We start from the raw sequence: 21,160 nt of genomic DNA, 5'->3' as shown, positions 1-21,160 counted from the left end.
TCAGATCCTTCAGGTCGACGAGTTCAAGGTTCTGGTCCTGCTGACTTCAGAGCAGCAGGGGAAACAGAGATGACTGACAGATGACAGACCAAAGGGGGCTCAGCTGTCCGCAGTGAAGTCCAGAGTCCAGCTGACGGTGAGATCTGACAGCAACAGCACCACAACGGAGACGCACTTCAGTCTTGAGTGTGAAACAGGAGGACATGTGATTAAAGATGAAACAACACACAAAGAGGCTGCTGTAAAGTCGGTGAAAGTAGATGACGTTACAAAGTTAAACCGAGTGACCGGCGGAGTGGCTCTGAAGACGGCAGTGCCAGCCGGTCAGTCGGTTGGTCCAGGCTGAAACGTCTCATTAACTATCTGATGGATCCAGATTGAATTCATGGTACCCAGAGGTGACGCCTGTTGCCTCTGAAGAAGAGGAAGGAAAATGTGTCATCACAGGTGAAGTTTCATTACAGCTTGTGATGAACACGTCATGTTGACCACGTGTTAACATCCTCATCTAAACACGTCGGGGTTCGGTGTGAACTCCTGGCTGACTGATGGATGCATCGATGGCAAACGTCTAAAGCAATCAAGAAATCATTATAATCTTTTTATTCTTGAAGCTAATGACCTTCGAGTGTCAAGAAATCTGGCATAAAGCTGAATGAAGAGTTTAAAAAAAGTCTCCTCACTAAGATGTGAGACGACACGATTGCCATCAGACTCTCAGATGTTCAGACCTTAAATACATAATCCCAAACCCTGGTTAAGAAAAGGGCCTGATGCTGCGAGATGCTGCAGCTCCAATCCGGCGGCCTGATGGACCTGTGTAATGTAGAAATGAGCTCACAGTGGAATCAGTTTTCCCTCTCAAAGTGTCTGAATGAAGCCTCCTCTGAGGATTGACTGCAGGCGGCGTCGCTGTGAACGATATGAAGATGATAATGGCAGCAGGGTCTTAAATGTTTTTATCTTCATCCCTTGGCCTGAAGCCTGAAGCTGCCTGAACAGACAAGATCAGAACTTGCACAACACCTCCTTCTTAGGCAGAAATAAAACTAGAACTCCATGACATTTCTGTCATATTGTGTTGTATTTTTACAGCTTCTGTGATGAAGTGGTGTTTATGCTTTATTTCACATTTCTGAATTTCCTTCCAAGCGCTTATCCATAGACAATTTTCACATTATTGTATGCATTAACAGAAATTTAACAGAGTTTCTTGGCGCACATGATTTGTTCCTGCTGATAATTTCAGTCATGCTAGCAGTGCGGCTCTATGAATGCCAGTGTCGATTGGTCATTCAGTCCACCACAGAAGAATCATTTCAGATAACATGTTCAGACAGGCATGCTGCTCCCTGAGGTTGTGGTTTTAAGTGAAATGACTCACTATTGAATGCATTGCCATCAAATGTGGTTTACATTATTGACTGTATGTGTAGACGGACAGCATGAGAGCTCCCCATAGCGAAGTCAGAACATCTGGATGTGGGAGTCCGACAGTCTGGTGGTGATGTTGACAGTCTGTGGTCTCCATTGCAGTTGCACAGTCTCACTGCAGGGGGCACAAATGAGCGTCTAAAGCGCTCCGTCCTGCTCTTGGCTGGTGTGGAATGATGGCAGCGCTCTTATCAGGAATGTTTTGGCTTCACTTTTGCACAGTGGGAGGAAGTGGAGACGCGTCGGCCATGTTTGTATGTGTCAGTGCTTCACACATTCATGTCCTCCCCAGGATGAATTGTGCTAAGTTTGGTGACTGTCTGACTTTTCATTAAGTGCCAGTTTGCGAGAGGCAACAGACACGAGGTTTCTCCACATGCTCAGTGAAACTCTCACAGCTCTGATCAGACTACAGATACCTCCAGTCTGTCTTAGAAATAACCGTAACTTTTAATCTCTTTTCAGCAGTAGTCTTAAACTCTGTAGTGCCAGTTCTAACTCCTTAAAAGTCCCCGTTTCAAACAATCAAGGTCAGACCAACCAGAAGTGATTATTTTCAGCCGGTACTTTCCCTCGAGACCTCAAGTGACAGTCGACCAGCGAGTCGCTGCGTCTTTTCAAAACGAAACAGCCAATTAAGGAAGAACAGCTTACAGTCTGAGTTCTGGCCTCTACTGTAAAAAAATGAACAAAGTTCATCTTCAAAACTCCACCACTGCCCTCCTTTATCTGCCCTGAGGGGCAACGCTGCAGGGGCTGCATCACTAACTTCAAGTGTGTTTTTAGCAGCGGAGTCTTGGGTGAAGACCAAGCAGAGAGATTAATGACGTGACGAGAGAGAAAACATCGACTTTCGTTACTGGACCCTGAAGGGAAACCAGCTGATTACAGCAGCATACAGCAGAAGGCAGGACGACCCATCAGAACGTTCGAGTGAATGAAAGTGGAACGAAGGAGAACACTGTGAGACGCTTTCATTGCTGTCACTTTCTTCAGTGGCTGAAAAATCACATGTGCTTTGAGCGCTTTTACTAATCAGCCTTATGGGCTTTATGGCCTCCAGATAAAACAAACCGGGCTGCGATGAAAAGTGCATCCAGTCTCATAATGTGTTTTTGTAGTTTGACCCACAACAGAGACAAATGCTCAGGTAGAAAGATTCATTTCTCCTGCTGTTCTTCCACTCCGTCTTCCTCCTCTGTGTTTTCCATCACTTTTCTGCTTTGTTCGTCGTTCTCATCGTCTCCTTGTTGCTCCTCCTTTGGCCTCCTCCTTCCTTCTCTGCTCACCTTCCTCTTCGGCTGCTTCTCCCGACGAGACAGAATAAAGCAGATCAAAAAGAAAAGTCTTTGCAAAGAGATGAAGTAAACTCATCCCCGAGTCCGGTTCTTCTTTCTTTTTCTTCATTTTGAGAAAAATTTGATTCCACACTCAGTGTTTGATGGAACAGTTTCCTCCGGCGAACATTTTCTGCAGTGCCATTAGTGAGACGTTGGTGATAATTTGTTCGTATTGCGTGTCTGGCAGCGTTAATAAACCCTCCAACCTTATTTCAGAGACTGCAGATGAAAGTTTAATGACACGTCAGTGCAGCGGAGCGAAGATAAGAACAAGACAAACACTGGAGATAATTAAAACATTTAATCAGAGACATAATGGAGCACCTAGAAAGTTAATACCACAGTCAGCAGATAAACAGGAGTGAAGATGAAGCGTGTTCATTAACAGATTTACAGATGGAAGCAGATGTGCTAACATGTTCGCTGCCAGATGTTCACACAGCTGAACAAACGCCAGTGGTTACCAGTGAGGCTGCTGAAGAATTTATGATTCTACAATCAACTAATCTGAACAGTCAACTGTCCCAAAAGACTATCACGTCATCTGGACTAATCCTGGCTAAATATTCCCTTTGTCTTTCCCTCTCTCTCTCTCAGGTGGAGTTTGTATCGCTCAGTCTCTGAAGGTTCCTCGAGAGCCGAGACCCGGAGAGTTTGACAAGATCGTCTTACGTCTGCTGGAGACGCCTAACGCCCGCGCTGTCATCATGTTCGCAAACGAGGACGATATCCGGTACAAAAACACACACAAGTTTGACTTTAAAGTTTGCTAACCAGAGCTTAAACACCAGCTTCATGTTCACCAGAGGACGAAGCTGACTGACTTTGGTCTTCTGACTTTTCCTCTGGTGCCACCATGCGGTTAACATTTGTGGGCTTGAGTCAAAGGTCTTGACTACTTTAGATTCTGCATGTCTGAATACCTGCTGATCTGAATACCTGCATGTTAGCATCCTGACGTTAGCACTTAGCTCACAACACAGCTGTGCTTCAGTAAAGACTTTTGTTTCGTTAACAAAATGCAATAAAAATATTCTGTGTGGTTCATGTTGAGGAGGAAACTCATTCTCTGCTCTTCCTCATTGGCTCTTTTGACTGTCTGTCTGACCCTGGCAGGCGGATCTTGGATGCGGCGAAACGCAACAACCTGACAGGTCACTTCCTGTGGGTGGGCTCCGACAGCTGGGGCTCCAAGATCTCACCGGTGGTCCAGCAGGAGCGGGTGGCTGAGGGCGCCATCACCATCCTCCCGAAGAGGGCGTCCGTGGACGGTGAGACAGGAAACAGGCCACAGCACGCCGTGTAGCACACCTGACTGCAGTCCTGAGGACATTTTGAGGGAAATCATCTTTGTAATAACAGTTTCCTTCTTTCTGCAGCGTTTGATCGATACTTCAAGAGCCGCTCTCTGTCCAACAACCGCAGGAACGTCTGGTTTGCTGAGTTCTGGGAGGAAAACTTCGCCTGCAAGCTGGGGATGCACGGCAAGAGACCCGGCAGCCCCAAGAAGTGCACAGGTAGGAAACACAGGTGGAAGCACCAAGGTCAAAGGTCAACATGGATTTCATTTCATACCCGGGGAGGAGCAAGCAAAAAACATCTGCTCCTCAAACCCTCTTGTCTATTGACGAATTGTTCCTCCTTTATCTCCTTCTTTTACCTTCCCTTATCTCCTTCTCTTCTGTCCTTCCTCTTCTATGTCCTCCTTCCATCTCTGCCTCCACTTATCCTCCTTTATCTGCTCCTTCTCTTCAGCCTCCTTCTGTTTATATTGCTGTGGCTGTCATAAATGCAGTGAAGCAAAAGGTACAATATTTCCCTCAGAAATGCAGTGAAGAAAAGTACAAAGTTGCATTAAACATCAGTAAGTCAAGTAAACTTACATTTTTTTAAGGATTCGGATGAGCACAGAGCTGATCAATTTCATGGGGACAAAAAGTAGTTTTCAAATCTATTTCATGACGGCTTTCATTAACATGATTAATGCCAAGCTCGGCCACCCTTGGAGCTGAACAGGAACAAACCTCTGGAGACAAGCTCAGCATCTGGTGGGTCCTGAGGAGCGCAGGCCGACACAGCAGCAAATCATGCCTGTTGCCTTTCAGAAGAAGCCCTGCCCAGTTAAAACAGAAGGCAGATAGGAATCATCCTGAGTTCTACGTCATCTCGCACCTCCATTTGCTAGCAACTAAAAATGAAGACAATAACATGTGAGATGATGTGAGTGAAAGTCCTGAGAGACGGCTGGTATTTCATGCCTGGAATCTCCTCCATGTTGGAGTGTTAACAGGGTCTGCTCCAACACTCAACATCTCCTCCATTTATATTCATGAGCTGGATTTTCTGACCGGTGCCGACTGCCAATTAACACGCTGGATAATCATTTTGGAGCCCGAGCTCTCGACCTCGCGACACGGAGCGGCTCTGACATCCTCAGTCGGTAATTAATCCAGCATTCACTCAATCCTGCTGAGTGAACTGGATGAATGGATTTGAAGAAGCGTTTATGGTTTAACTCGCAGCTCTTGTTTGACGCTGATGAACGCTCTCATAGTGACAGCGATCAGCTGAAGAGATGGCGGCGCTCATTTCTCGAACCTTCTGCCAGAGAGTTCGAGGTTGAAGATTTTTTCTGATCTGGAAGAATTTCAAAGAAGTCCCAAAGTAATGTGTCCCACGAGGACCTACAGAACGATGAACAGAGATTAAACAAGACGGAAAAAAGGAAAACCAACAGCTGGATTTAATTCAAAGCTAAGCAAAGTCCACGTTAGACGAGAGGGTTTTGAACGAGCACAAGAGCTGCTGTCCTGCCTGTTTGCCCAGCTGGAGCCGACCTGTGATGAGGCGGTCTGAGCCTGGGAAAAGACATCAGATGTATGAACATAGAGTGGTTTTGTGTAGCTTTTGGTTTCGCTCACCTCCGTGGTCCAGCTGGTCATGACCTGGTCTAACAGACGGGGTCATACGGGCGAGAAAATCAATGTCAGTGGCGTCAGAGGTTTATGTGTCACGGTGACCCGTCGGCTGTTCTGTTCTCGTGGTTTCTACCTCCGTTTCTAACCTCGCCACAAATTCAGGCCTCAACCGAAAGCAGAGGCGGAGGAGTGAATTCTGAGTGTGGACTGAAATCTTTGGTCTCCTCTCCAGTCAGCTCCCGCCTGCTGAGCCTCTCGGTGCTGACTGCAGAGACCCTGCAGCGGGATGTAATCCAGCCTGATTCAGGAGGACTTCCTCTGTAGAACAGGAGGCCACTGGGGGCCAAATCCTTTACAAACATGTTGGACACACAAAATGGGATTTGCAGAAGGTGCTGTGGGTAAACAGAGGCGAGCTGAAACAACGGCGTCAGCGCTGCGAGAACAGATGCTCGGGCCCTGATAACTCCGCACGTCTTCACCTGAGCTCAGCGGACGGCTTAGATCAGCCGGCTGCCGTAAGGACGCAGATCTGCGCCCGTTGTGTTAGGAGCTCCACACTGCAGCAGAGTCACCACACAAACAGACAGCCGAGTCAGCAGGTCAGCATCCACCTGTGTGTGAGTGTGTGTTGTAAACATCTGTTTATGCCCGCGGAGGCTGCATCCTCAGGAGCGTCTCAACAGCTGAGCGCGCTCAGTGCGAGCCCTCCCGAGGGGAAGGCCCGTCCATTCATTGTAATTAATTAGGATAATTAAATATCCATGAGACACGGCGGTCTGAGGTCTGAGGGCGTCGCTCCGTCACCCGGCACCCTTCACTGCATCTCATTTCCTGCCAGATAGTGTGTGTCACTTTTAAATATCAATCCAGGACTGCAGCTACACCCCACTCCGCCTCCACCCAACGCCAGCAGCCCCTCCTTCCTCTTGAGCTGTCAGATGACAGTAAATAGGAAAATCAGTTTTTTCCTCCTCCTTCTCTTCCTTCCTTCACACATTAATCGCCTCCTCGCAGCTGAGACCTTCAGCGTCCGACGTGTGAAAATCTGTCTAATAATCTGAAAAGCTTAACTTCATTTGCGAAGCCCTTCATGAACTCGGCACATCTTAAGGACTATTTCAGCTGAAATATTTGAGAAAGTTGTTGTTAAAGTTTATGTTAAAGCTCTGACTGAAATAATGTTGCTTGAAGGGATTCTTATTCAATAAGGAAGAATTTAATGGATTTACCACATTCAGGCTCAATTCATGACTTTTCTGCAAGCATTAATAGATTTTAAGTTAACTTTCTGAGTTAAAACTTCATTATTCACCTGAGAGCTTCACCTTAAAACTAAGAGATCAATCAGGGTTTACCTTTGAGGAAAAGGAAAAGTCAGAAACCAAAAAGGAGAAATTTATTTTTAATGTTCTCGTCTTGCACTAATTAACAGAATCCCCTTCAAGAAACAAAATAAAACAAACGAAAGGCGTCTTCATGTTTACAGCAGCGATCGGCAGCTGGTTTGGGCGAGATAAAACCCTCGCGTTCTGCTGTCTGCCCTCCCTTCACTTCCCCTCCTCATATTTTCATGTCTAACGCGGTGAATTCAGGGTTTATTCCAACCAAACAGAGGTGGAACAGTGGACAGAAGAACCAAGATGGATTTGGTGTTTTTTTATTTTGTCTTTGCTGAGGTTGGATGGATTATATGACTATAAAATTAAACTGGAATTGGAGTCTGGTGGATCGTCAAACAAAGAGGATTTTACTCTAACGAAAAGGTTCTTATTGGATGATCCTGAGTCATTTACACAACAGGATATGTAGACGCAGGGCTCAGATTTTAAAATACCCAACTTCCCCTTTAACTTGTTGAAAGTGCTGAAGCGCACTGTGGAAACTAACCTGTAAATGTCACTTTGGTTCAGTTGGCTCAGACAAAACGCGCTGCCTGCTGACGCCTTGTAAGAAGGAGTTTGTTTACTTTGCCTGTCGTTCTCGCCCAGCTGCTATCAGTCAAACTCTGACTCGCCCCTCCAGCTGCTGAGACATCAGTCTGAAGTCCTCCGTCTCCAATTTGTTTCACGGTCGAGCTCCTCTTCCTCTCCGAAGGTCGAGAGCCGAACCTCGGAGGCTCGGGGTCGTCCCTGATCTCTGCAGCCGATGGATTCTCTGTCAGCCTTCCATTGATTCTCGTCTATAATTAGCGTTGAGTTTGTTTGTGTGTGAGCAGCGGCGGCTGCCGACAGACAGGCTTGTTTGGGTTACGGAGACACGTCTGAACACCTGGTTCAGGTGTTGAGATCCTGATGTGTCGCTCTCTGATCGGCTGCAGCCGCAAAGCAACGGCAGCAGGCAGACACGTCTGAGAAAGGAGATGTGATGGGTTTAACGCTTTAAAACCGACAACAGATTCACATCACATGATGTAAACGTACTGACGCTGTAATCTCTCCTCGAGCAGCAGATCAGGACCAATGTTGTTGTCAGAAGGCTCGTAAAACCAAACGGTTTGATTAGATTGAAGTCCAGACCTTTTATCCCTTATCGAGCTACTCATAAATTCTAATGAGTTATTTTAGAACATATTTTCTTGTTGTGTGTTTTCTTATTAATGTGTAAAACTGTATTTACATTAAGCCCTGTTTTTTTAAATAGCAACACAATTTTGGCCAAGTTGCTGAAATAGCGATTAGCATTTTCCTGTTAGCCACACGTGTAAAGACAGCAGTCACTGGACTACTTTGACACAGCTGTGAGGAACGCTGCTGTTGTGGAGGAGGTGGACTTTCTTTTATTCAACTCAGTTTCACCAGAAAACATGTTGGTTTCTGTTCTTCTGCTCTGTTGAGTGACGTGTTTGCTGAGTTCAGAGCCTCGTTGTTTTCTCGCTCCTTTTGTGTTCCTCTGTGCAGCAGATTGAAATACGCTGAGTTGATGTGAAAGACAGATTTGCATTTGAACACCTCTTTGTGTATGCTTCTCTTCATGCCTTTGTGCTGCAGGCTGTTTGGTCAGAAACGTCAGCAGATGAAGCTTGTCGACGGAGGACGGGTGTCTTTCTGTCTTCTGTTCGAAAGCAGCAGTGATCTCTGAGGGAAAAGCTGTTTGGTGTTCAGCAGCACTCTGGAACCTGGTTTTGGTCAGCTCTTAGCTCTGAGGAGGAGGAAGTGCCTGTGAGCACATTTCTTCTTGTCTGTCTTGACCTACCTGGCTTGGGACTTAACTTCCGCCACTGCATGGTACGACTCAACTAGAAGACGTTCTTTTGTGCTTTTCCCTTGCCTAAAGTTGTGAATAGCACCTCGTGCTTTTATTGGTATCACCTGGATCGAGGTTCAGCCGATGCTAAATGGTGGATTTAAAAAGCAACTTTTCTTCATTGCTGCCTCCAGCCTGTTCTGAAACAAAGTTTGTTTCCTCCGAGAGTCACAAAGAGCGACCCTTCAGTATCCTCCGCTTTTGTTTGTGTCGCTTTGAAGATGGCGTTGAGGCAGTTTCACGCTGCATTGCTACGACAGCCGGCCAAGGAAGCCGACCTATGGGGACACTGGAGCTGTTCTGTCTGCAGCTGAAAATAAAATCCATAGAACAACTGGAACCAAAGTGAGCCGAGCTGAGCAGTGGTTGACCAAACATCTGTATCGTCTCCTGGTGGCTGGCTGCAGTACAGCTAATAAGCCCCTCCCCCTCCATGTTAGCATACGGGACATGGACCAAACTGAAAACTCAAAGTATACATCAAATAGATTTTTATCATCCAAAACCAAGTTGTTTTTTTAACAATAATAACAATGATAATAATAATAATAATAATAATAATAATAATAATAATAATAAAGAAAGAGAAGCAGATGTTTCAGTCTGAATAACAAACCAGAGATGTCAGACAAGAGAAATCTTCCACTGGTGGACGTTTGAATGAGTGTTAAGATGATTTATGTCACTTTTATTCTCTGTTTGTTCTTTTCTATGCAAATCACTTTTTTAAACATAAAGAAAAGCAGAAAATGAATGACACACTTTTATTGCAACACAGGATGAATGCGTGAATGTTTGAGCAGCTCTCAGACGTGTCAGCCAGAATGGCTTGGTGTGGACGCCACTCATGAACAACAGAGCTGATCAGTGACAGATGCTTTCACGCTGAGTCCACCTCATCACTGCTAACCTCCACAATTAGTTTGCCGTTTATCGAATTTCCAAATCTAATTGAAAAGAAGGAGAGAAAGACGGGAGGACAGAAACACATTCGTCCTGGCGACCCGGAATTAAATTCACCCTCTAAGTGATGCGTAATTGAAATGCCAGCAGCCGTGATGAAGCTGTGGAGCTGTGGAGCTCGCCGCCTCACCTCAGTCACTGTTAGGAGTGTCGTCATCATCTTCATCATCATCATCATCATCATCGGTCACCGTGGACCGTCAGTGAAGGGAGAGGTGGACGACATTCAGGTCACATGGCCGAACACGCTGCTCGCTGTCCACTTCCTGTTCATGAAGGTTCTGGTGCTGATGGCTAATTCGTAAGAGTTTCATTTCAGTCAGCGACATTTTCAGAAGCACCTGTGAGAACGTTTCTTTTACTGAAAATCAAATGTTTTCCCTCCCATCCTGCCAACACATTAATGACAGTCACTTGACAGCATTTTGTTCCAGGATCCAAACACACCCACACCAACACACCACAGCTCCTGAAATCCACAGGGAATATTCATGGTCCTCAGAGGATTTCGATCTCTCTACTACCACCATCCTAAGAACAACATCATAGATCGTATAGATTATATTAATATCTGGACAACTGACTGTGATTCAACACGTTCTCATCGCAGTTTGTCACATACTGAGGCCTTGTCACGCCCCTTTGGTGGCCAACTCGAAAAGCCTTAACTCGCGTTTGGACTAAAAGGCCACTTTTTCTGCGGCACACGTGAACCCGGCAGGTGAGCGGGTCATCGCTTTGGGCCAGTAAAGTAAACTCTGGGGAACGAACTTTCAACAGGTCATTTCAGCTGTTCAGTCTGCTCTGCTCTGCTGTGGCTCAACCTCCCAGCTTGTTTAAATAAACCTATAGCGTCACCTGCTGTCCTGGAGGACAAAGTACACCTCGACATTTGTGAGAAAATCCATGTTTCTGAAGCTTGATGTGTTAGAAATATGCCGTCTAAATTGTACGTTTTTATAATTGAAAAAACAAAATGGATGGGTTTATTAACTTAATTATTTGTTTTTGTTAGTGACTCATAGGAAATCTATGAAGCATTGAAGTCTTGGAGGGAAATTGACCTCACACAGCAGCAACAAAACTCCACATGACTTTTCTCTTCAGCTGCACAAACTTCCAGTCATTGAACAGACAGACTCTTAATGACCTCACGGCTCAGTGAGCTAAAAGTTCTGGAACTGCTCCAACCTAATTGGCTGTCACTGATAGGAAATTATAGAAACTGAGAGGACAGTGAGTGTTTATTTCAGGAAACATCCACACTGAAATATCTCAACAACTGATGGATGGCTGTGAAGTTTGTTGCAGACATGTTATGTTTCACTCATGATGAATTGCTTTAGCTGAAGACTTGCATGTGAACCATTCAAAGCATTTTTGTTGTGAGTAGGAAAATCAATCATTTATGCATCCAGCAGTTGCAGAGCAACATTTTTACTCGTATTCGTGTCCTCCTGATGAAGCTCAGTCCAGTGCTCACCCTCCTTTAGCTTCTCCTGAGGGAACTGTCTGTCTCTTTAGCTGCTAAATGCTCCACTGTGCTCACTGGCTCGTCTGTAAATGTGTCTGCATGCTGCTGAGCATGTAGTGTCCTGTGGATTTTTGTAGCTTTTTCCCCTCTGTTGCCTGCTGAGATGAGCTGAAACTCAAGAGGAAGCTTTGTAGAGCCGCAGATTCAGGTGATAACTCAAATGAGTCATCGAGTGTTGCATAGTCAGCACAGCATGAGCAGATCCATATTGAGGCAAGTTTTAAATCTAGTTGCTGATCCTCAGAGGTCGGAGTCACACGGGGAGAGAACTGAGCTTCTTGTAGAATCAAAACGCTGCATTCAGGCACCATTTGAATTTCCAGGATGAAACATGATGAGTGCCCCTGTTCTTTAAATATTGAGGAGACACTCGTCTTCTGCAGCTCAGCTGTGCGTCTCCTCTCTGCCCGGGCTGTTTGACATCCTCGGCTCTCTGCTCGCCGTTCGAGGCTCATTCATTACAAACGACCAGACATGTAATCAGTCTGTTCTGCTGGAGTAAATGTCTCCCCTCGGACTGATCTCCCGCTGCCCGCCTGCTATTAAAATTAAATTGGATTTCATTTCTAAGCTCCTATTAATTCAGAGAAGTCTTGTCTGTTGATGGAGGGTCCGGTCCGGCAGTTAGTTTCCTGCTCCTGGCTTTCGCTCTCCGCTTTGCTTTCCGGCCAGCGGCGCCATCGCAGAGCACCGCAGCTCTAATGACAGTAATTACAAAGTTAAAATTTTTTGGAAGGACTTTATGGAGTTTTCAAATAAAAGATGACGACATCTGCACCACTCTGTTATTTAATCACACCTAATGAGATGGAGCCAAATGTATTTTTTTATGTTAATGGGTTAGTTATAGGAAATGTGTCTCATTTCACATTCCCATAATCCTTTGTGGCTAACTTTCCGCCTCACGGCAAAGACGCAGCTGAAGCCACTGAGCTCGAGCAGAAAAGGAAACACAGACGGGCAGAAAGCGCTCAGATGAACTTGAGTGAAATTTGTTTACAGGTTTTCTGAATGCTGGTGAGGTCCATGTGTGAGTCTGCTGATCTTATTAATCTTGACAAATACAACGAGAGCAAATAAGACAAGACAGTCTCAGCTCCCGTAAGCTGCTCTGGAGCTTCGGATCACACATGTGATGTGTGTTTTTATGTGTCTGATCACCTGACGCTCTTCCTGTTCCAGGGTTGGAGAAAGTTGGCCGCGACTCCACCTACGAGCAGGAGGGGAAGGTTCAGTTTGTGATGGACGCCGTGTACGCCATGGCCCACGCTCTGCACCACATGCACCGCGAGCTCTGCGCCGGGTTCCCGGGCCTGTGCCCCCGAATGGCCAACATCGACGGCAAGGAGCTGCTGGCCCACATCCGTGCCGTCAGCTTCAACGGTAAGAGCTGCTGCTGGGTGACGGTCAGCATCTTCGTCAGCCTCATCAACATTTGGCGAGTTTTTAAACCATCAATGTTTCTCTCGATGCAAATATTTGTTCAGAGTTATTCCTCCAGAGTTAAAAGTGACCACCACAGGTTTCAGTTCCTTGTGAAAAATGTTCCAACTTAAACGTCCGAGGTGCTTTAGAGACCTGTAGGAATATCGTAGGAAACCTGCGTCAATCAATGCCAATTGGCTTTGCCTTTCTTCACTGTGTTTGCCGTGTTGGTGGGACCTCCTGGTCAGCTGCAGGCAACACTCAAAGCCTTCGCAGCTTGTTCTACAGACTGGACCCTTTAGTTTTTTGTGTTAAAATTCAAACAGTTTAATGACAAATTACAGCTGAAATTGACACTTTAAAACAACGTGAGTGTAATTCATGACAGAATTCAAACAGGATCAAATTATTACATATTTTGTTGTGGGAGGAGGCCCCATGGTGGTCCAGCACAGGGGGAGGGACTGCTGAAACATATCCTCTGGCGTCTGCTGGGACTTCAGCTGACAGCTTTGTCAGGGTCAGTCTGAGGAGACACTCCACAAGCTGATGGGTTTTTGTTTTATTCCCGTGAGTGGAAATCTCATGTTTTCACATCACTGATAATGTGCCAATAAAGGTACTAAAAAGTTTTGTGCGCGTTAGACCTGGGAGGAGGCTGTGAATCAGACAGATTTATCATAACTCTCCAAATGCTTTAAGACTGTTGGCTGTTTTCACAAGCATAAAATATCTTCAGAGAAAACAAAAAGCAGGGAGCAGCAGAGGGAGTCTGCGTTAAATCCGACTGAGACGTTTGGTTAGCTGTGTTTGATTAATGGCCGCCTGCACAGTCAACACCTTCGCGCAGCCTTCTGACAGCTCGTCCACACTTTTCTGATGGATGTTGGTGATTGGACTCGTCCACGTTCTCGTGCACATCTGGTTATGTGAGCTCAAACATCACCAACTTTTGAAGCCAGCAGGAATGAGGAGGTGATTACAGCAGTTTGGAGTCATGAGGCGTTTCTGATGTGTGATTCTGAAAGAGAAACGTGCGAGGAAGACGTGAGAGAAGATCAGATGATTCCGGAAGAAAAAGCGAGCGATAAAAACGTCATCACACCTCCAGAGCTTCATCAGAGTCTTCGTTTTTGTCGGGTCAGCGTTTCGGCTTCCGTCTCATCGTCGGCCAATAGGGCGACTCCCTCATTAACCCTTCTTGTATTTCTTTCCTCCTTTGCTCCTCCTCTCCATATTCCTCTCTTCCTCGCCGTCACGGTCCGAGCTCCTCTCGCGGCGGTCGACCTCATCGCGGATGAAGGCCCTTTGTCAGCAGGAAGTGTGAATGCTGACGCCGTCATTGGGGAATCCTCCTCTCATTATTAAACACCAAATATGGCCGTCAGATTTTATTTCCTCCTGTTTTCACATTCATTATTCTCAGCTCAGTGGGAGCCGCTGCGGTCTGATGATCCGCCTGCTTTCACATAACTTTAATAATCACATAACTTTCATGCACAGCTGTGGATTATTAAATCTCACATATCTCAGATCTCTCCTCACATGTGCTGAGATGCTCATTTTAAAGTCCACTGCCATAGAAAGGCTAAGGAATATGTTTTCCTATAAAGGTTTGTGAGCAGTCAGATCATTCAATTTGTGGAGTGGATGTTTCGTCTTATTGACCTCATGTGTCCCGCCTCATTTAAGTTCCTCTCCACTTCTGGTTTTGTCTGCTGCCCAAAGTAAATGCAAGCTGAGGTCCTCAGTAAACAGTTTCCTGATGGGTTTATGGTCTCACTCGCTGGTTTCAGGTCTTCTTTAATCCAGAATGATGACCATAAAGCAGAGTGTGGGCCACTCTGTGACTGACAAATCAATACCACTACAGTGTACAGTTTGTGGATAAAACGGGTACTTTTACATATTTGACACGACCATGATGGCTTCTGTTGTGTACTCGCTAACCCCCTCTGACCAGTTAGTATGTCTGCCAGTCCAGTCTGTCCAGTGCTGTTTCCGATATTTGATGAAGTGCTAGTGCAAAGTGAAAAGGAGCGGCAGATGTCAACAGACACAGCGGGGCACTTTCACTTCTGGTGTAGACAGGAAGTCAGAGGACAAAAGAGACGCAGTCCTTTTGTTATTGCTGAACAGGTGACATACCTGGTGACATCTACTTCATTCAAAACACTTCACCAAAATCACACCCTGTTCGTTTGACTGATTAGGAGCAGCTCCAGCAGAAAGGATCATTGATGATTGCTTTGGTTCTCGTCCTGTCGGTGTCCCGTGTCCAAACACGTGAGATGAACCTTGGCTCTCCGGCTGAATCAAGGCCATCCGTAGCTTCCACAAAAGCCTCTCTGAGATCAAGCATTTATCGCCAAGGCTGACTTCCTTTTCATGACTCCGCACGCAGAATTTCTTTAATTTAAAAAAATGTTCTGTAAGCGATGTTCAGTTTCATCCCACGGCTCCCTGTGTCATTTCTTTCTTTTTTCAAGTTTACCATGTTTATTAATCTACTCTGGGACCAAATACCCAACACAATCACGTAATATAAGCCCAACTCCCTCACAAACCGCCTGATGAAACGAAATGTGGAGAATCTTTGACACCTTCTGCTGAAACAAACCTTTTGAATTGTTCTCTACTTTCTTCTCACTCGTCGTGGGGACTTTAAACAGGAAAACAGACGCTGATAGTCATCAGCTAGTGTGATTACCTTTTAAATGTAGTACAATTTCGATTTCCACAGGATGAATGCCATCAGATTGTCATGTTGTACTCAATCTGCTGAAATCAATTCCTCTGTTTAACAGGTTTTCGTTCATCTTTACCTTCTCGCTCCAGAAAGAAGAGAGGCTTTGTCTCTTGTACTCAGCTCAATCCAAGTGAAAGAAAAGCAGAATGAAGAGATGCGAGTAGCGACTGCAGTCCATGCAAACACAGACAGTCACCTTTCATGTCTTCCATATGTTTCCTGAGGAGAGGCTGTGAAGCTTAGCGTGGTGGCCATCGCCGTGTTGGCACTTCCTGACTCCGCCTCACTCCTGGCTAATCCACAACTGGGGATCCATGAGTTAGGAGCTAACTCCACAGTATGACGTTACACATTATCGGTCAGATATTTGTGTGAAAAATTCACCACAATCACGGCTGAGAGGTCAAGTTCAGTAACTCAAATTAGCTGAGGTGAAACTTAGCTAATGGCTAACTGTCGCTGCACTTAATTATGCTTAACTGTAAGCCTTTATATAATTTAAATGAGTCAGTTCTTTAGAAACACTCCCCTGTGCAGTCGTCATGAGCCGAGATGTTACCTTTAGAGACCAAACCATTTTTGTGCCAGGCTGCAAAGTTGGACATTTTAACACTGAGGTCTCGAGGGCGTCGACTCGCCCCAAGTGGCCATTTGAGGAAGTGCAGTTTTTGGCCCCTCAGCGTTGACCTCATTTTTCAGTCGCCCCCAGAGGTTGGTAAATTATAATACATCAAACAGGAGATCTTCTGGTATATACCCGCAGGTCTCAGCCTCCTCTCCTCTTAAGCCATCAGTCCCAGCCTCTTCTGTGCAGGGATGAAATTTGAATAATTTTTCTATCTTCCTGCTCAGCACAGAGAGATGCAGGACAAAAATAAAACAGAGAGGGGAGAGTGAGCTGATTTTGTGGCTGATGTGCTCTCATCTGTCTGTACCTGATGGATGTGAGGAGCTGCTGGATGTTATTTCTTCAGGAGGAGGAGGAGACACATTAAACATTGAATCAGCGGTGAATTTCACCTGCAGGGCAGAAACAGTAAATCTGTGCCAAGTTAAAGCAGGAATCAGGCGTGGTTTTTAAACATTAAACAGTTTGTTGCCTCGTTCAGTGAATTAAAGCAAACAAGGGCAGAAACAGGAAACGTGTCACAAACAGGAAGATTAGTCAGCCATCTTTCTGATGGAAGCCTGGAGGAGAAACCTCACTGAGGAGGATTATGTTGTGCTTTTGTGTTTGCGAGGGCCACGTTTTTCATTTTCAGGACATTTTTACAAAGTGGGGACTTCTTGGTCTCCCCTCACAGCACTTTGACGTTTATGACTTCTTGACAGAAAACTTGCTGAGGTGATCACCTTGAGCGCTGAGTCTGAGTTAGCTCTGTCAGAACTTCAACATTTAATGTTATAAAAGCTTCACTGAGGAGTCACTGCTCCTCTGTACCGCGAGTAAAGTCAGCTGGACTCAGGCTTGACGTTCGGCTTCATGTTGTCATTTTATACACTCGGTGATCAGCTGAAAATGATCGTAACACGTTCATCTGCACCTGTTCAGGCTGCAGCAGCACAAGCTGAATCCTGGCTCAGCAGCATGTGGCTCATGTGTGGTTAGTGCCCGACTGAGCTTATTAGGGCCACACACACACACACACACACACACACACACACACACACACACACACACACACACACACACACACACACACACACACACACACACAGGAACATTCATGTCACGCTGCGTTTGGGGCTTTCCTGTGTGAATCTGTGAACAGCATGCTTGGTTGAACCTTCACATACATCAAACGTTGACATAAATCAAATTCAGGCTGCTTCTCTGTTTTTTATGCTTCACTTCTCTGAACACGGGGCAGCGGGGTTACCCATAATTCCATGTATGAAATGCGGCAAATCCAGGGCGAAGCGAGGCTCTGTGGCGGCAGCGGCCTGGGGGCTAATTGCTAACTCACCCGTGTGCTCCTCCCCGTGTGCTTATTTTTAGAGGAGCGTCGAGAGGCTAATCGAGACGCTTGTGCTAATGTTAGCGTTCGCCGTGCTAAGGCCATCTTCACGTCCTGTTTGAAGACAATGAGCATGGCGAGGGAGAGGAGTGGGGAAAGGAGGGGGGGAGGACGTCAGGGAGATTCCCTCCCGATTCACTTGGACAGCAGATGCTTACTAAGAGGCGATAAAAGCTTGTTGTTGCCATTTTTAACAGGGATGCAGCGTGACTGACCCTGTGGAGCTGCAGGAAGATAAAACCTTTACAATCAGAGCAGTGATGGAGGGAGGAGGGGGGAGGAGGAGGGGGGAGGAGCAGATACTGTAGGTGAGTGAAGTGATGAATATGTGAAGAGCTCTTCTCCCGCTGTGACTCCACTTCAAATATTCAGCTTTTTATAAACTGCTGAACAAAGCAGGAAGAGGAAACAACCAGAGGGAGCTCAGCGGTTTGTTCTGCGCTGCGTGAACCTCGGCATCAAAGAGTACTGCGACATCAGGGGAAATACAGTTTTATCTTTCCTTCAGAGTGAGATGTTCAGATGGATCTCATGTCGAACTGCGGATGCTCCAACCAAACCCAACGTGAGCTCACAAGTTAACACCCTGTCGTCTGTTCAAGGTCTGTGGTGGTCAGAGAAGCTAAATGTTGGAAAAAGTGTATAAAGTATTGACACACCTGACCTTCACACCAACAGGGACTTTAATGACGTCTCATTGTAAACACACAGACAGCTTTGCAGCTCTAACAGCTTCCACTCTTCTGTGAAGGCTTTCCACAACATGTTGGAGTGTTTCTGTGGGAATTTGTGCCCATTCATGCAGTAGAGCATTTGTGAGGTCACACACTGATGTTGGACCAAAAGGCCTGACTCACAATCTCCGTTCCAGTTCATCCCAAAGGTGTTGGATGGGGTTGAGGTCAGGGCTTTAGCGACTGCCCGTTGTGATCCGCCTTAATTGGAATTCTGAGCTGTCAACAAGTTTAGAAAAGCAGATTTCAAATTTTCTTCAGGTTTGGTGAGCTTGAATGAAATACACAACAACAAGCTCTGCTCCCAGCCGAACAAGCAGACCTTGAACGAAGCTGTAAACCCTGTGAAGCTGCAGTGAGGATGCAGAGTGAAACGTGTGCCTTCAGAGGTTTCATCGCTCACGTGAGCACATGAGCCGGCAGGCTGCAGCTCTGACCGCCCACGACGTCCGCCAAGGTCCCCAGAAACAGCAGAGACGGCAGACCGGTTCAGTAAAACTCAGAGGCTTCGCTCTGCCGTCTTTCAGAGTGACACACGCTTCCTGACAGCCGGGAGAAGACGAGCTGCTGCTGTCTGATCCATTCAGATCAAACAGGTCGATTCAGGGAGCATCAGGTCTCTCTCTGCTCTGATTTGTGACAAACTGCAGCAGAGTATCGACAGTCTGGAAATAAAGTTCACAGCCCGTCCGTCGACGCCTTGAATCAGCTTAGTTTAAATCTCAAGTGATGCTGTCAGTGCGAGCTGCATCAGACTGTCAGCTGTCCTCATCTCGCAGCTGATGCTTTCAGAGTTTGTTTTTGCCACTGAAGAACAGCGAAGTCCACCCGTCACACCAAGACTTTCTCTGCTCTAACAATAAGACTGATTTCCACTGAATCTGTCATGAATTTTTCAAGTTCTCACGTGACGAATCCAAATGACTTCCTGACTCTTCACGTAAACCAAGATCACACCTGAGACCCAAGTGTGAGGAACTTGCAGAGCAGCTGATGTTTGGACGCACTGCATCACGTGATGCGTTCATGTTCAGTCCTAAAGCAGGACCGTTTGTTGCTGATATGAGCCACAGTGCAACAGACCCAAACAGGGAGAGGACACAAATTAATCATGACAGTCTGGACATTAAATTTGGATATTTACTGTCTTACAGATTGCTGTGAAACTTTAGTTAGTCTTAAATGTACAGTTAAATACTGTTGAAACACTTAAATACTGAAGAAAACGTGACAGATCTCAAGCATCTTTTGTCTGACTTCAGGAGCCATCAAATCCACAGTCCACACCTGTGAGGTCGGCGCTGCTCAGAGTGTGTGGACCCATCGGTGTGGCCCTTCAACACACTCGCTCATGCTGGATTCGACTGTAACGTCTGCTCTCGACTGAGCACATCGTGTGTTTGTAACTCGTTTTCGTGTGTGTGGGGACGAAGCTGCAGCTTGTGTCGCCACAGAGCGATCGTAATTTCCATGTTTGGAAATAACGTGTGGTGCGGATGTTAATTCTGTATCAGCGCGGATCCTCTGAAGTGAAGTGAAGTGAAGTGAAGTGAAGTGAGGTGGGGGGATGGGAGGAGGGCTCCACGCCCCGAGGCCAGCTTTGGTGATTCATCGCCACACGGATGTGATTTGTGATGCTTTTATTCACGTCGGGGAAGGAAATCGGGGCACGATAGAATCAAACCAGCGCCCACTCCCTTCATTATAAATCTGTTTTCTGTTTCTTCTGTTGTTGTTCTGCTCTTTAACTCCGATCTGCTGCTGCTTCCCCTTCGCTTCAGCAGCTCCAAACGAATCCACTTCAGGTTCAAGACTCTGCCGTCTCCCATGTTAAACTTGCCCTGTGGCGAGGAATACAGCAGCACCGCACGAGAACAACGCAATGCAGCAAAATACAACAGTGGAAAGGAAACAAAGCATCAGGTTCAAGAGGGTTAACTGAACGTCCCAACGTTCAAAGTCTCCAGAGCCACAAATGAAGAAACAGACTTAAGATGTTTGGAATCGAATCACCTGTCGAGGGAGACAATCAGAAATTATTTACACGTTCGTGAAAACGTTTTCTTTGCTAAGAATGAAATGAACCCCATGGAAATGTCCGTACATAAACACTGTTTGCATATCAGTGGCTGCTCAGTCGACCAGTCGGGATGAAAATGTTTATGCATTTTGTTCTCAGATGATATGTTTTTTTTAAATTGTCATTAAACTGCCGGCAAAGTGTGAACTCAGACAACGTGTGATTTTAACGCGGCAGGAGGGATTCGGTAAATATGGCAACAACACGTTTGTGTGGCGAAACTGTGAGAAGATGACTCAGGCTGAGAGCTTTGAAAGACCACACAGACACACACTCGTAACGGAGCATTTCTGCACTGTGGCGTTGAGGCCCGAGTGCTTCTGTTCGAGCTAAGATGTTCTGCACGTCTCTGCACGTGGAGTCTTGGTGGCTTTGGTGACGGCGAAGGCGGCTGTTTTTGTTTCTTCCTCTGCGACAAAGAGCTTCATCTCTGCAGGGATCCTTTGCATCATGTTGTCAGACACTTAGAGAAACGATCTCCGCCCGTCGGAGGCAACAGCAAGCACTTTAAGAGAACGCACTTTGACGGAGTGCAGCCGTCCGGAGGGATTACATAGCAGACTGTTTAGCAGCTGGACCATTTCAACACTCAGACACAAAACATGACAGAATTACCCTTTAAGTAAATTTGATTATGAATCCGACTATATTTGGCTTATGGCTCAATCATCCTTCTGTCTACATGTCAACATGTCCTGCAGCAAGAACCATAAATTATT

At 46.1% G+C, this 21,160-nt stretch overlaps 1 protein-coding gene across 3 annotated transcripts in view; it reads left to right on the top strand.

The window, feature by feature from the left end:
* grm8b (glutamate receptor, metabotropic 8b) overlaps window positions 1–21,160 on the top strand; it is a 77,789-nt gene that overhangs the window by 41,883 nt on the left and 14,746 nt on the right. For all 3 annotated transcript variants that reach the window (XM_046394211.1, XM_046394212.1, XM_046394210.1), the window contains 4 exons: window positions 3,372–3,507; window positions 3,891–4,045; window positions 4,154–4,291; window positions 12,618–12,818. In XM_046394211.1, the coding sequence (XP_046250167.1) occupies window positions 3,372–3,507; window positions 3,891–4,045; window positions 4,154–4,291; window positions 12,618–12,818 (630 nt within the window). The remainder of the gene's footprint in view (window positions 1–3,371; window positions 3,508–3,890; window positions 4,046–4,153; window positions 4,292–12,617; window positions 12,819–21,160) is intronic.

This window comes from Scatophagus argus, chromosome 7 (assembly GCF_020382885.2).
Source record: "Scatophagus argus isolate fScaArg1 chromosome 7, fScaArg1.pri, whole genome shotgun sequence".
Lineage (NCBI taxonomy): Eukaryota > Metazoa > Chordata > Actinopteri > Scatophagidae > Scatophagus > Scatophagus argus.
The sequence above is the reverse complement of the archived record's forward strand: the minus strand, read 5'-3'. Positions and strand labels throughout refer to the sequence as shown.